Below are 15,512 nucleotides of genomic sequence, written 5' to 3'. Positions count from 1 at the left end.
TGAAAACCACAATATCCAAGGCATTTTGTTCCCCTGCAAACACTATTCAGTGGAATTCAAAAATGAAATTGCAGTATGCGAAACATGCGTGTCGGATTTGGTGAAGAGCGCTTTATGGCGTGTTTATGTTTTTATATGGGGTAGTAAAACTTAAAATTTGACTTGCAAAAGCAATAACAAAAGTGATTATTTTCTGAATTCTGATATTCCGACTCAGAATTCTGTCTTTAATCTCAGAGCTCCAAAAGAAAAATTCACATTTGGCCCTTTTCCTGTTCAGTAGAATTGAGCTGTTTTATTTCTTAATATTGCTCAAAATGTAGTTGTTCTTTTTTAAATGTACTTTCAATTTTTATATAAAAGAATTGCCTTTGATCAATTGACGTATGTCGAATTCGAAATGTACATCGGTGGCTCATGGATCGTATGACTTGCTGTTGGTATAAAATAATGGATCACAAAAAAAGATATAAAAAATATGATACTGAATACTACGTGGAGACAGTACATGCAGACCAAAACAATGGAAACACAACAATCGTACACAACACATTACCAAAAACAATACCTTCTATTATATGTGCAATTCATTTGCAACAGTGAATTAAATTTAGTGCCCTGATAAAGGAAACAAGCAGTTTATTGTCGCACAATGCACAATCACCACAACACCTTTCATTCACAGCTTAATTAGGCAAACATAAACAGAGCAAAAACTAAACTTCATTTTGATTCATCTTTTAAAAATACTTCCATTATTTGAAGTATTTGGATTCACTTCAGTATCACATGTTTTGTATCACTTCTTGCTTTTACAAATTGGGAATTACTTAATATCTGCTACAATAACTGCAACAAATAATACTAAATATACAGTTGTACCTTTTTATACAGTCTAAGAGTAGTAATACTGAATTCTACAAGTTTAAGTCTGTTGTACAGAATTGGGGCACAGCTCACATTGTGGTGGATTCAGACATGACAAAAACACAAACGATAGAAATAGTTAAACACCACATAACATCACACAACATCTTCTATTATGTGCATCTTATCACTACCTTACACGAACAGCCCTAATAGAGAAGTGGGGTACAGACATACAGACATATATTTGATTTTCATATGAAACACCTTTGGTGTCACAGCTTCATTTTCACTTGTAAACTGAACAAAGTGACACCAAAACTGCATTTTGATTGACAGCCTGAGTTATCTACAAGCCTCCCACACTCGATCAATTGAGCCGTCACTCCACTATAGTTGAATTCTCTTCTCCCCCAGTTGTTCCAGTTATGGGAGGATTACTGTATGAGAGGATGGGACCCTGGATAGAGACATGACAAGCCCCACCACCTCTACCTACTGTATTATTAGCAAGACACACAGACTTTACAGTGGTTACGGCCTCTTTTGTTATTTTTGTATCTCTATGAAGTCATTTTGTGTCTCTTAGTAGTCATGTTTTTGTGCCTCTTGTGCCCTATTTTCAAAGTCTCTGTCTTTTTTGTCATTTTGAGTCTCTTCCTGGTTGGTATTTTCCCTTTTAAGTGACGGTTTTGCAAAGGTCTAAGGCTGAGCACAATTAGCCTATTTAGCTCTCAATTGTTTCTGTTTAGATTCACAAATGGCACAGCTGAAGAAGCTGGATTTAAATCCTACCCTTAGAAGTAAAAAAGAAAGAGTGTTTTGAGACATCTATCCCGACTGTAGCTTGCAGTAGCTCTACTCCCCGGCCGGTCCATGTCTCTCCCGTTGACCCCCTAATCCTGTGCAGATGCACCCGTCGTCAGATCTATTTTCCCCCGGGGTGAGACGTCGCCCTCTCTTCAGCACTACCAGCTGATGAGGGATTTTTCTCCCTGCTTCTTCTCTTTCTTGTCCCATGACCCCTGGATCCACAACCCGTGACCTCCTCACACTAAAACGTCCACACACACATTTGTTGTCTTGTCGAAACGTGACCGAGGGGTCGGTGTACTGTAAGTCTGCCTGACCGGCCCGACCACGCCTACCAAGAGCCAATTATAATCGCAGCTGTTGCCAGACCTTCAAGTGACATTAAGAGGCTATTAAATCAGCACCAATTAGACTGTCTGTGATGCACTGCCAGACGACATGCCCATATCTTAAACAGCTCTGTTCCCTATGTAATGCCACATCTTAGAAATGGTTGAGTATGCTGAAGGCAGGGAGGTTATATAGAGTGAAATACTTGGTTTCTTAAATTGTTGTTGCTTTATGAGTGCCATAACAAGCAACACCAAATCATAACCAAAGAAAAGGGTAACTAAAGAGCTTAATCCACGCAGTTTCCATAGAAATAAAATAATATGTGTATCCAATCAGTGAATGTGATCCACTCCACAAGGTCACTTTTTTTTTCTTAGACCATGCCTTTCCCCGAATTCCATAAAAATCGGTACAGTGGTCTTTCCGAAATCCTTAGCTAAGCTATCTAACAAGCTAACTAACCAACCAACAAAACTGAAACATAGCATCCTTGGCATAGATACAAAAAAAGTAAAATAATTAAAGAATGAAGTTGCAAAGAGGGCGAACATATATTTGATTTTGATGGTACAGAGACATGTGTGCATTGTGGAGATTTAATTGTAGGCAATATAAGATATTCTCCAGTTGGATTGGGGCTTGAGAATAGGGCATTGCATTTAAGAACAAGGTAGTAAACATCAAGTTTTGGGACTTATATAAAAAAATGCAGTTGTAAAGAAGCATACCAGCTGCTGGTTATGGCTGTTTACCGGTATCACAATATACCGCTGTATTGAGGTTGACGTTTATCATACTGCTTTTCATATGTTAAAAACACTGAAATTAGTTAGTATATTTGTGAGTGAATTAAAGGTACATGCAGGATTAGTCTGGTTGGACTACCGTGCATCTAAAATATGTTATTTGATCATCATCATCATCATCATCATCACATTATTCTAAGAACTTAGCTGATTTCAGTTAAATTAACATGCTATAGTGCGGCTACATTTTCAAATAACTTTATTTAGTTGTATAACAGTTCTATACACGTGCATGCTATTTTTTATTAGTTTTAAAAGTGTCGATAGATTATGGTCCTCATTTCTTCAAGAGTATATTAAACTACTACTAATGATACTTGTGATATAATGTTGCAAAAGTGTGACATTTAAGTTGTTGTTCCCTGAAAAATAATTTATTAAATCTTCACCTCAGTAGTGTTGGTTTTTCCATAAAAATGTGTAGGAACGAGGGAAAGCAGCGAAAACAGATTTCAAGTAGACTTTACAAACTCAGCATGATGACCATAATAATTAATTATATATCAAAACGCATATTTAGATGTATCAATATAAGAAGGATCTTTATCAGAGCCAGGCCTCTGTCTGGAATGTGCTAAATGTTGCCCGGCTGCTCCCAACACAAACCCAAACAGTGGTGTGTGATCCAGCTGGACTCAGACAACCAATGCCAGAATTTCAGCGATGCCCTAACAGACCTAATCTTCCCTGATCCCAGAAAATGAGGCCTGCGGTGTCGGGGCCCGTAAGCCTTTTAAGCTGCCTTCCTTAGCATTCATTGCTTTTTAATGGACGGTCTGAAGGGGTTACAATTGAAACCTTTTACAAGTGACACAATACAGCTATACATAGCAAGTTCCAAATACAAAATGGACATACTTGACTTCATCAAGGTGGCGTGGAAGCCAGATCTCCAAATATAGGAGAACAAAGCCCCACGAAACAGGCCGGACCAGCGCTTATAAAGGCGGTTTAAGACTTGTTAGGGTGAGGGACGTCTGTGCTGTCCTTCTGAGACAATAAGCAGTAGAGAGCGGGAGATCTTCTTTTAGGTCTGAAACACTCTGGTAAGTATGATGATGATGAATTCACAACATCTTTTTGTTGTCCTGTTTGAGAAAATGTGTTTTCTCGCTCTTGCAGCCAGATAAAATGAGCGACGCTGAGATGGAAATATTTGGGGTGGCTGCCCCTTACCTCCGCAAATCAGAGCGGGAGAGAATCGCAGCACAAAACATGCCGTTTGATGCCAAAACAGCAGTGTTCGTGCCCGACCCGAAGCAGGAGTATGTGAAGGGGAGGATCAGAAGCCAAGATGGATCCAGCGTCACAGTGGAGACTGAGGACTCAAAGGTCGGTGCATCACTTTGTTGTTTGACCCAAAAAAACTGCAACAAAACTAAAATATTTTAAAAGATTTCCCACTTTATTTTTAAAAAAAAATGTTCATATTCATTTCTTTCCCGAGCCAATAAAATGTTTTTTCAAATCATTTTACAGTGTTTTTTTTTAATGATAAAAACTAAATACGATCATTTATTTATTTGTTATATACAAAATATTTTGATGATTTTTCTTTTTACAATATTTTATTTGTTAATGATTAGCAACAACATTTGTAATTTTTTGTTTCAGAAACCCGAAATACCATGACTTAAAAATAGTAAAAAAAAAATACAGTTTTCAAGACAGGTCTCCCAATTAAAGCCTGATATAATATATTGCATTATTTTATGTTGCAATGCAATACCAACATGTGGTTTTCATGGCTTTTAGTTGTGAATTTGTGTCTTTAAGGGTCTGAATGTCATAATACTTAATTAATAAGAGTTGAGGTTAAAAAATAATTTCAAACTTGCACCCCTCCTAAAATATATGTTGTATGCATTTACACAGCCAAACATTAAAAATTACCGAAAAATGTCCCAAAGGTTATATCTTACCTGAGGTTAAACAAAAACAATTGTAGGGTTTCACCTAATAAATAAATATAAACTCTGACATCTGTCCTGTTTCTATCGGTTCTACCTGTCACGGACTTCACTGGACCTTTGAATTCTTCCTCAGATTGTCACGGTGCACCTGGACGACATCCGGCCCATGAACCCTCCGAAGTTTGACAAGCTGGAGGACATGGCTCTGCTCACACATCTGCACGAACCTGCCGTGCTCTTCAACCTCAAGGAGCGCTACGCCATCTGGATGATCTACGTAACTAATGCGAACACATACATCAGTTTATGGTCCACATGTTATTTATTTAGATTTTACATTGAAATGAACACCTAACCTCCTACAACATAATTCACAGTTTGTGTTCCTCTCAGACCTACTCTGGGCTCTTCTGTGTGACTGTGAATCCCTATAAGTGGCTTCCAGTCTACAACCCAGAGGTGGTGTCTGGGTACCGTGGGAAGAAACGTCAGGAGGCCCCCCCGCACATCTTCTCCATCTCTGACAGCGCTTACCAGTACATGCTCAAAGGTCCAGGCTCACCATTACTATCTGGATGTGCTCGTATATGACTAATTGAAGCTTACTTGATGACTTTAAAAGCATCATCAAGTTTATTCTAAGGATAGAATATCCTCCAAAGAAAACAGTGAAAACATAATTTCCAACTAGTTATTGGGTGTTGGAAATGAATACAATATTTTCTGCAAAGTTTTTGCTTTTTTAGAAATACCACAGTGCAGAAATAATCTTTGTTATTGTTTATCACTGCTGAGAAGCTTGTGAATTTAAACTTATAAAACAGTAACGTTTTTTATTAATCTATAATAATACATTACAATGTTATAATAAGTTGATTAAATACATTTAAAAAAAATGTAAATCATCAAATGAATTCAAACAATTCAATAAATAAATGAAGTGAAGGAATGATGGTTTGATGTATTGAAGTGAAGGCAGAAAATAGAAACATTCAAATGAAAGTTCTATAGTTAATGTCCTCACCTACTTCCTGCCTTTTTGATTGTGCAATAGGATTAAATGAAGAAAATCAAAGTTACTTTCAAGACCCATTAACTTTGTTTGTTAAATATGTATTAATTTGTCTCTCAGTCTTAACAATTGTGTATCATAGAGACAAATGTAGGACTTCATACTCAAAAGTAACCCTTGCCAAAAAGAATTAAAATAGAACAAAGATACAAGTGTTAGTAAAAGTTAAACAAAATGATGTAGCATCTGCAATGGGATTAAAACTACCTCAAAGCTGAACATTAAAGTGAACATTAAAGAGATGACACCTCAAATACAGGCAAAATACAATACCAAAGTTGACCAGTTTATTTTCCGTTCAACAGATCGTGAGAACCAGTCTATCCTGATCACGTAAGTACCATTTCTTTTTTTTGCCGCTAAACAATAGACTGTCAATATACTTCAATTCCTCATCCCTATCTCATGCTGATGTTTGTCAGTGGAGAATCTGGTGCCGGGAAGACCGTCAACACCAAGAGAGTCATCCAGTACTTTGCAACAATTGCATCGGTCGGAGACTCGAGCAAGAAAGAGCAACTTCCCGGAAAAATGCAGGTTCAGTCGACTTCTATCACATTATAACAATATACCTGTTAGATATAACAATGTCCGGAAAAAGCTAGAACAAAACTGGTTTAATGCAAGATATTACAGGTAAAAACAGAAGTTAATTTGATGAGTTTGAGCGCTATTTTGTTAATGCCTCATTTGCATAGATAATATTTCAGAAAACTTGTAATACAAAATGTTTGAGTGAAAATGATCAACTGGGGAAGCTGAATGGTGGTTTATACTCCTAACGATTTACTCTATTCACCTATAGTGTCTTGCAAAATGTATTTTTTTTTTTTGTCATACAAAGACATATCCCAAATTCTTTATGTAAAAACCTTTAACTGACTTTAAGTTTTCCACATTGTTTGAGCTCACAGGGGAATCTGGAGGATCAGATCATCCAGGCCAACCCTCTGCTCGAAGCTTTTGGGAATGCCAAGACTGTGAGGAACGACAACTCCTCTCGCTTTGTAAGTCCAACTTTGATCTGTATGGAAGCTCAAAGTTACTAATATTATTATTACGCCTCAGACCCTGAAGGGGTAGAAAAAGCTAGAAACATTAGATATAGCTCTTGAAGATTTTGACTTAATCAACACAAAATGTTGTATAAAGCCTATAAAAAGGTTATTAAACATACACGCTACCAATCTAAAAACTCAAAGGGTGGGGCTTACCAGAAAATGTGCCATAACTCCTCAATGATTTGCCAAATGTTGGTAGATATCTTCTCTCCATCTTGGGGTATTGGCCTACTAAAGCAATGTTGAACCCATGTCTAAACCTTGACCTGTTATCTCTTGATAATTAGAAAACCATTATGGTATCACAAGGAAGTATTACAATGTTAATATTATAATTAACTTGTATTCTAGTTAAAAGCGGATAAAATACATATTAAGATGGTAATTCTCAACAGCAGTAGAAGAAGTACTATTCAATATAAGTAAAGGAAGTTATACCACAGTGTAGATTTTGCAGATTTCAGAATCAAAAGTAAAAATAGTGATAATACTTATTATATACTGTATATATAAATACGGAAGTCAAGTACCTCAAAATTGTACCAGTATTTTACTAAACATAATTTTTTACTATGTTACCATTGGTTCTCAGTTTCCAAATACCAAAGCTTTTGTCAGTTGTAACAAAATTAGAAATCATTTGTCAAATTTTTACTTTTTTAGGGAAAGTTCATTCGCATCCACTTTGGAACAAAGGGGAAGTTGGCCTCAGCTGATATTGAAACGTGTAAGTGTGCTTAGCTTACAGTATATCAGTGTCATTAATATCCCACTGCTATATACAATATATCTCTTTGTAACTTGTGTTTATTTTATCAAGACCTTTTGGAGAAATCCAGAGTGACATTTCAGCTGCCGGCGGAGAGGAGCTACCACATCTTCTATCAGATCATGTCAAACAAGAAGCCTGAATTAATCGGTAAAACCCTTTTTGTGAAGTTGATGCCGCACTGACCCTGCACAGAGAAATCTGAACTTTCTCTGTTTCATTTCAGACATGATGCTGATTACCACCAACCCGTACGACTACCCTTTCATCAGCCAGGGGGAACTCACTGTGCTGAGCATCAACGACACTGAGGAGCTGATGGCCACTGATGTGAGTGCACCTGCGTCAAATAATTACAAATAATACATGCAAAAACCATGAAACACAGACTAAGCGATGTTTGGAAAACAAGAAATGTACGATATAATTTTCTGTAAAAATCACTTAAACAAAGTATTATTATTATGAATAAATATTATTTATTTATTTATGTATGTGTTTATACTTTTTCAGTACACCAACCACTTGTTATGAATTACTTATTTTTTCATTATAAGTTTTAATATAATTTTAAATACATGGAATGAGCATTAATCAATCATTCAAATAAAAGTAAGATTAAAAATAATAATCAGTTAAAATATTTTTGCATGTGATGAAACTACCATCAATCTACTCCAAAATGTACTAATCACAAAGTTTCTACAACCATGTCTGTTTCTCAGAAAGCCATCGACATCCTGGGATTCAACGCGGAGGAAAAGGTTGGCATCTACAAGCTTACTGGCGCTGTGATGCATTATGGGAACATGAAGTTCAAGCAGAAGCAGCGAGAGGAGCAGGCGGAGCCCGACGGCACAGAGGGTGAGACTTCCAAGCTCAATTTAAACTGAATAAGGGTTGCAGGATACATTTAACGTGTGGTTTCGGTCCCACAGTGGCTGACAAAGTGGCCTACCTGATGGGCATGAACTCTGCAGATCTGCTGAAGGCGCTCTGCTATCCTAGAGTGAAGGTGGGGAATGAGTATGTCACCAAAGGACAGACTCCTCAGCAGGTACAGTGTGTTTCTACATCAGAAAAGTCTATATAAATTACATTGAAATAAGGTTTGAATATATGAGAACTTGTTCCCCCTCTGATTCCAGGTGAACAACGCCAGTGGGGCTCTGTCTAAGGCGGTGTATGAGAAGCTGTTCCTGTGGATGGTCACCAGGATCAACCAGCAGCTGGACACCAAACTACCAAGACAGCATTTTATTGGCGTCCTGGACATCGCAGGGTTCGAGATTTTTGAGGTAAACAGGATTCACTTCTACATAAGATGGAGCAAATCTTTGTGAAATAATGTCTATATTTGTTTTAATCATTGTTGTCCATTCCAGATGAACAGCCTGGAGCAAATGTGCATCAACTTCACCAACGAGAAGCTGCAACAGTTTTTCAACCACCACATGTTTGTGTTGGAGCAAGAGGAGTACAAAAAGGAAGGGATTGTGTGGGAGTTCATTGACTTTGGCATGGACTTGGCGGCCTGCATTGAGCTCATTGAAAAGGTGCGTCATTTTTTTATTTGTTGTGATTTCTCTTTTTTTTTTTTTACTGTACTTAAAACATTTGCTGCTTAGCATATTCTTGTAGGAAATTTAGTTTTCATTTTTTAATATCAAAATAAGTTGATTGAAAACAGCAAGGCAGTATTAAGAATAACAATGAATACATAGATAGGAACACATAATATACTTAAAATGATACTTTAAAAAAATACAGTGGACCAATAGCAAGTACCGGTACCCTTTTTGACAATGTAGAACAAATATATATATATATTACATTCATATTGTGTATATATAAATAAATAAAATATGCACAGCCCGAGGTAAATGCAGTGAGAAAATGGACACCCCTGTGACTAAAGAATATACAAAAATAAAATATGTAATCAAAAATGGTTACATTGAAGATTTCCTGCAGAAGTGCAGAGCAATAATTATTTAATTCATTTCAAACTGGTTTGTTTCAAATGGTGCGACATTTGTCAACGTTATACCAATCCGTTATCTTACTCCAACACTCAATACTTCTTCCTTGCAGCCGATGGGCATTTTCTCTATCCTCGAGGAGGAGTGCATGTTTCCAAAGGCAACAGACGGCTCCTTCAAGAACAAGCTGTACGACCAGCACCTGGGGAAGAACAGCATCTTCCAGAAGCCCAAGCCCTCCAAAGGAAAGGCTGAAGCCCACTTCTCCCTGGTGCATTACGCCGGCACCGTGGACTACAACCTGAGCGGCTGGCTGGAGAAGAACAAAGACCCGCTCAACGACACCGTGGTGCAGCTTTACCAGAAAGCCTCCCTGAAGCTGCTCTCACAGCTCTTCGCAACATACTCCACTGCTGACGGTCAGTTCACTTTGAATTATAATGACATTCTGTTGTTTGTATAGGAGAAGTGGAAGAAGTACTCTTTTATTAAATTCAAATGAATAATACCACATGGTTTACATACAGTATGTTGCATGCAACATACTGTACTGTATTTAAAATGTAATTTACATAAAAGTCTAAAAGTAATAGCATCCAAATATACTTAAAGTACCAAACGTCAAAGCAATAATTCTGCTTTACAGCACTTTTGAGAATAATAAATATAGTAGTTTTTGATAATAACTGATGTATTAATGTGTCATTACTACTTATTATAGCTGATGGAAGTAAGAGAAGTGCCAAGAAAAAAGGATCTTCTTTTCAGACGGTTTCAGCACTTTTCAGGGTAATTATCAATAAGGATGAATTTATTTTCTGTCTGTCTCGTAAGTTAGTAAAAGTTAGTAAAACTAAAACAATTATTTTTTATTCTTTTTTTATTTATTCCTTTGATACATTTGATACAACTATAATATTGTTGATTAGTTAAAGGTCCAATTTTTTTTATATAGAACAATTGCTTCTCAAGAGACAATAATATGTTTCTTTCTTTCAGGAAAACCTGAATAAACTGATGTCCAACCTGCGTTCCACACAGCCACACTTTGTGAGATGCATCATCCCCAATGAAACCAAGATACCAGGTGAAAAGAAATATATTCCTTCTGAAGTTAAAGGAACAAGATTTATACCAGCCTCACACATCTTCACCTCACACCAAGAAAAGTGTTAATTATTCAACGTTAAAGGTGCTTGTAGGTGGATTTTGTTATAATCAGACAAGCTGTTTCCCTTTGTTTTCATTCTTTATGCTAAGCTAAGCTAACAAGCTGCTAGCTCCAGCTATATATTAACTGACAGTAATGAAAGCTATTTAGATTTTTAACTCTTTTATATAAATCAAATACATGTATATAATGTATATGATCCTTTACGAAATTGTTTGAAAAACTGAGGAAAACGGTTTGCTTTGAAACAACTTTAAGTCCAAACCCCCTAAAATAATAATTTTAATGTTGTATAAAACAAAGGAAATGGGAAGGCTGAAAAAAGCCTGTTCTGTCATTTTGAGCGCACACATCCGTATGACCGAGGGATCTTGTTTGTTTATTTGTTTAAATACTGTACCGTGCAAATGTTGCACGTCGGCAGTGGGCCGCCAGCTGATCTATTGAACCTCTCAATAAAGCACCTGAATGGAACGAGCAAGGTATCTGATTTCTTGAATATACGCGAGTCAATACTCGAACTCGCCTCCTAGACTAAGTGGCCTTTGAACATTAATTTTCTTTGGACAATTGGCCACTACATTAAGTAAAAAACTAACCAAGTTAAAAATCACTTGGATGATTAATCTAAACATTTAAAATAGATGATCATTTCGATGCACAAAACAATTATTCTACTAATTGTTACAGATCTCAAACAAAATCAAATCGTAGTTATCTTAACTCAAGATAAACATTTGTTGAACTATTCCTTTGTATTTTCCACATAGGCTCCATGGATCACCAGCTGGTCCTTCACCAGCTGCGCTGTAACGGCGTGTTGGAAGGGATCAGGATCTGCAGGAAGGGATTCCCCAGCAGGATCCTCTATGGGGATTTCAGGCAGAGGTAACTCACAACACTCTGTCTGTGTTTTATTTGTATTGTATGTTGTACACTATTTTAAGTTTGAAAATCTACTCTCTGTGTGACAGATACAGGATTTTGAACGCCAGGGCGATCCCGGAGGGGCAGTTTATCGACAGCAAGAAGGCTTCAGAGAAACTTCTCTCCTCTATCGATGTGGACCATGCCCAGTATCGATTTGGATACACAAAGGTATCTTAAAAACCTCACATTGTTTGTCTCGGTTTTTATTGTATTTCTTAGTTTGGAAAACAGGATCTTACTACTAAAAATGAGCCTCTAAGTTACTCTGAATCAGGCTTGGAAAAATAAATGGCAGTATCATCTGCATACAGTAGAATACAGGCAGTCATTTGTGGGAGATCTTTAATAAAACTGAAGAACAACATTGCTTAAGATGAACCTGAACTGTCCTTTTTGATACCAATGCTTGTGTACTTTTAGGTGAGTACGATTTTATAAGCAGTCCCGATAAGATATCGGATTTTAGCCACAAGTTCTGGGTACTTTTTTCCACCACTGCAGTAATAATGTTAAGAATATATTTGAAATACCTTTTAAAAAGTGGAAATGTCTGGAATAAACGTAGAACTTTTCAGAATAGATCACACGTAGCATTCACTGCTATTTTGATTTAATTCTCGACCTTTCCACTTATACAAATCTTGCTTTTTCCCCTATTCCTGGCCCTAATCCTCTTCCTAACGTTTATTCTCATGTTCCAGGTGTTTTTCAAAGCGGGCCTGCTGGGTCTCCTGGAGGAGATGAGGGATGAGCGTCTGGCTGTGCTGATGACTCGAATCCAGGCCGTTTCCAGAGGCTACGTCACCAGGCTGCGGCTGAAGGAGATGTCAAAGAAAAGGTCTACTAACTAATACATTTATTTTATATACGCATGACTTTAGTTGAACAAAGCTACCAGAAATGTCTAGGAAATATAAGGATATAGGGGACTTTTAAAGAATTAAAGCAAAATGAAAACATGTATTTAATAGTTAAACTTTAAATCTCAAGAAAGTTTCATTGTCTTTCGTGGCACATATGTGGTAAATGCATGTGTGTTTTGGGATTTCACTTAAAAACACTAAAATATCTTAACATCAATTTGATGGATTGTCATGAGATTTTCTTCAAACATGTACAGTATGTTCCTCTCAGGAATCAGGATAGATGCTAATGATTTTCCTTTAGCGCCACTAGAATGTCAAAATCTTAATTTATCAAACCCTTTATTTCCGACAAAGTTAGCCTCAGCTGCACTTTGCGTTTAGTGCTAACTAGCAAATGTTAGCATGCTAACAAGCTATGCTAAGAAAGAGAATATGGTTATCTTTATACCTGCTTAACATCAAGATCTTAGAATGGTTAACCTGTTAGCATGCTGGTGTTAACATATCTACTTAATGTAAGCATTTTAGGCAGTAAAAATGCTTTTTATAAAAATATGCAAAGCCTTAAAAATCCTTGTTTTATTTTGCTTTTTCACGCCATAGAGAGTCCGTTTACATCATCCAGTACAACATCCGGTCCTTCATGAATGTGAAGAACTGGCCTTGGATGAGACTCTTCTTCAAGATAAAGCCTCTGTTACGAAGCGCAGAGGCCGAGAAGGAGATGCAGAACATGAAAGAGGCGTTCTCTCGACTCAAAGAGGAGTTTGCAAAGTCAGATGCAAGGAGGAAGGAGCTGGAGGAGAAAATGGTCATGCTCTTCCAGGAGAAGAACGACCTTTACCTTCAAATCCAAGCAGTACGTAAACATCAGAGGTGTGCTTTTATTGATAAAGAAATTAGGAGAGACAGCACTTGTTTCTATTTTTAACTACATCATCAATAGTGATGGAAGATAAGAAAATGTATTCCGGCAGGGAAATTGGACATGGCAGGGGTCAAATTCAACAAAGTAAAAGTAGAAGATTATAAATAGGAACAGAGCAGATCAATCAATCAATCAATGTTTATTTATATAGCCCAATATCACAAATGTTACATTTGTCTCAGTGGACTTCACAGTTTGTACAGAATATCAGTATGACAATACGACACCCTCTGTCCTTAGACCTTCACATCGTACAAGGAAAAACTTCCAGAGAAAACCCACAGTTTAAAGGGAAAAATGGGAGAAACCTCAGGGAGAGCAACAGAGGAGGGATCCCTCTCCCAGGACGGACAGACGTGCAATAGATGCCGTGTGTAAATTGAAAAGATAATACATTTGCAACATAGGTAGTCCAAATGTTTGGAAATGCATGTGTGTATAATAGGAAGATGAATCCACGAGTATATCCATCCAGGACTTATGATCCAGGACCACAGCCACGGCTCAAGATCCAGGACTCGCAATCCATGACATAGGACCGCAGGATCATCCATGACTCCGGATCCCGGCGTATATAGACACCAAAAAGAAAGAAATTTGGGGAAGCTGGGTTAATCGGAACATGAGAGTACACAGGTATAGACAGAGAGAAGGAAGAAGTAAGATGTCCCCCGACAAACTAAGCCTATATCAGCAAAACTAGGGGCTGAATCTAATCAGCCCTAACTATAAGCTTTTTGAACTCTTTCGTCAACGTTTGTCGACACACTAATGAATTTTTTGATTACAAATAAACTTCATAAAAGTCAGACCGAAATCTTGGTGTTGTATCGTGTCTCTGTCGAGACCAATTCAGTGTTTACTGGAAGATTATCGGAGTCCCTGTTCCCGAACAGAGAATAAGAACAGAACGAGCTAGAATCACGACGTAAACTATGATAGCTGGTACTATAGGATAACGTTTCCTGATCTCGTGAAGTCCAACCGTATGTCCCCTTGGACGAAATCCGACGCAAATCCAGGAAGATAGACTTGCGAGAGTCAAACATGCACAGTTGCTACTTAGAAGGTACGTTTGGTTTCAATCGGTACCTCACGTGTGTCGAGTCAACGAACCTGGTAAAACAAGTGTGAATATACGAAGGCAAGCCGTTGATAATATTCCTTAGTAAGACATTGAAAGTTAACAATACGCCTACTATGAGTTGTAGAAATAGTTAGTTCGGACTAAATTTAATTAGTTAGATTTATTTTAAAGGTTCCTGACGGAGTCCTGAATTTGCACCCTACGGAATTAAAAAACTACAATTGGCTGTTTTTTGACTATCAATAACGATGAACGGGCTCTTAGATGTTGTTTAAAGATTCTATATATTGATAACCTTACCGTAATTAAAACCGGAGGCACTCTGACATCCTAGAACACAATATAAACTAGGTCCCTAAATAGGAAATTGTGGGTGTATTTTAGTTAAAGTTCCTGCGGATGATAGGTAATGCATGTAACGTTTTTAGTCCGTAAGAACGGAAAGTTTGCTAACGTCTCTTTGTCAGGTACGTAAACAATGAGTTCCGACCTAAAAACATTGAGGAAAAAAGTCCCACATGGTTCGTCAGATCAGTCAGGCGAAGTCGACTAAGTTTTACGACGTCAGCACAGATTGGTACTCAATCCCTTGTTTCCCTGGTGTAATGAGGACAAGACCGACGGAAGTGACCATGGGATATCTTGTGTCTATATTAAATTTAAGAAGGAAGAGCGGATGTTTCGGGAATTACCCCGTCCGGGCGGTAGAAGGAATTTCTTGAGAATATGGGATAACAGAAGATCCCGTAACGCAAGGTTCTTACGTCCCCAACAACCAACAAGGATCTCAGAGATTTTCATGTTACCCCGGTCTCGGAAAAGAAATAGTCAGGTGAAAACAGCCTTAGTCGAAGGTCAAAGCACATAGCCTGCCGTCGTGTGGGATAGGCAAAAATTCTCACGCGAATTTGGAA

At 37.5% G+C, this 15,512-nt stretch overlaps 1 protein-coding gene across 1 annotated transcript in view; it reads left to right on the top strand.

Annotated features, from left to right (window-relative positions):
* Positions 1-3,950: 3,950 nt before the first annotated feature.
* Positions 3,951-15,512, top strand: part of LOC104951317 (myosin-8-like) — a 19,420-nt gene continuing 7,858 nt past the window's right edge. Inside the window, exons 1-20 of the mRNA XM_010777952.1 lie at positions 3,951-4,151; positions 4,866-5,009; positions 5,126-5,282; positions 6,110-6,137; positions 6,227-6,341; positions 6,719-6,811; positions 7,529-7,592; positions 7,686-7,784; positions 7,861-7,964; positions 8,360-8,498; positions 8,573-8,691; positions 8,783-8,932; positions 9,020-9,190; positions 9,729-10,035; positions 10,338-10,405; positions 10,616-10,703; positions 11,558-11,675; positions 11,762-11,885; positions 12,419-12,555; positions 13,187-13,446. Coding sequence (XP_010776254.1) covers positions 3,951-4,151; positions 4,866-5,009; positions 5,126-5,282; positions 6,110-6,137; positions 6,227-6,341; positions 6,719-6,811; positions 7,529-7,592; positions 7,686-7,784; positions 7,861-7,964; positions 8,360-8,498; positions 8,573-8,691; positions 8,783-8,932; positions 9,020-9,190; positions 9,729-10,035; positions 10,338-10,405; positions 10,616-10,703; positions 11,558-11,675; positions 11,762-11,885; positions 12,419-12,555; positions 13,187-13,446 — 2,686 coding nt within the window. The remainder of the gene's footprint in view (positions 4,152-4,865; positions 5,010-5,125; positions 5,283-6,109; positions 6,138-6,226; positions 6,342-6,718; positions 6,812-7,528; positions 7,593-7,685; positions 7,785-7,860; positions 7,965-8,359; positions 8,499-8,572; positions 8,692-8,782; positions 8,933-9,019; positions 9,191-9,728; positions 10,036-10,337; positions 10,406-10,615; positions 10,704-11,557; positions 11,676-11,761; positions 11,886-12,418; positions 12,556-13,186; positions 13,447-15,512) is intronic.

This window comes from Notothenia coriiceps, unplaced genomic scaffold (assembly GCF_000735185.1).
Source record: "Notothenia coriiceps isolate Sejong01 unplaced genomic scaffold, NC01 NC01_scaffold00000339, whole genome shotgun sequence".
In the NCBI taxonomy this organism is placed as follows: domain Eukaryota; kingdom Metazoa; phylum Chordata; class Actinopteri; order Perciformes; family Nototheniidae; genus Notothenia; species Notothenia coriiceps.
Note: the sequence above shows the minus strand (reverse complement) of the source record. Positions and strands in the feature narration are given on the sequence as shown.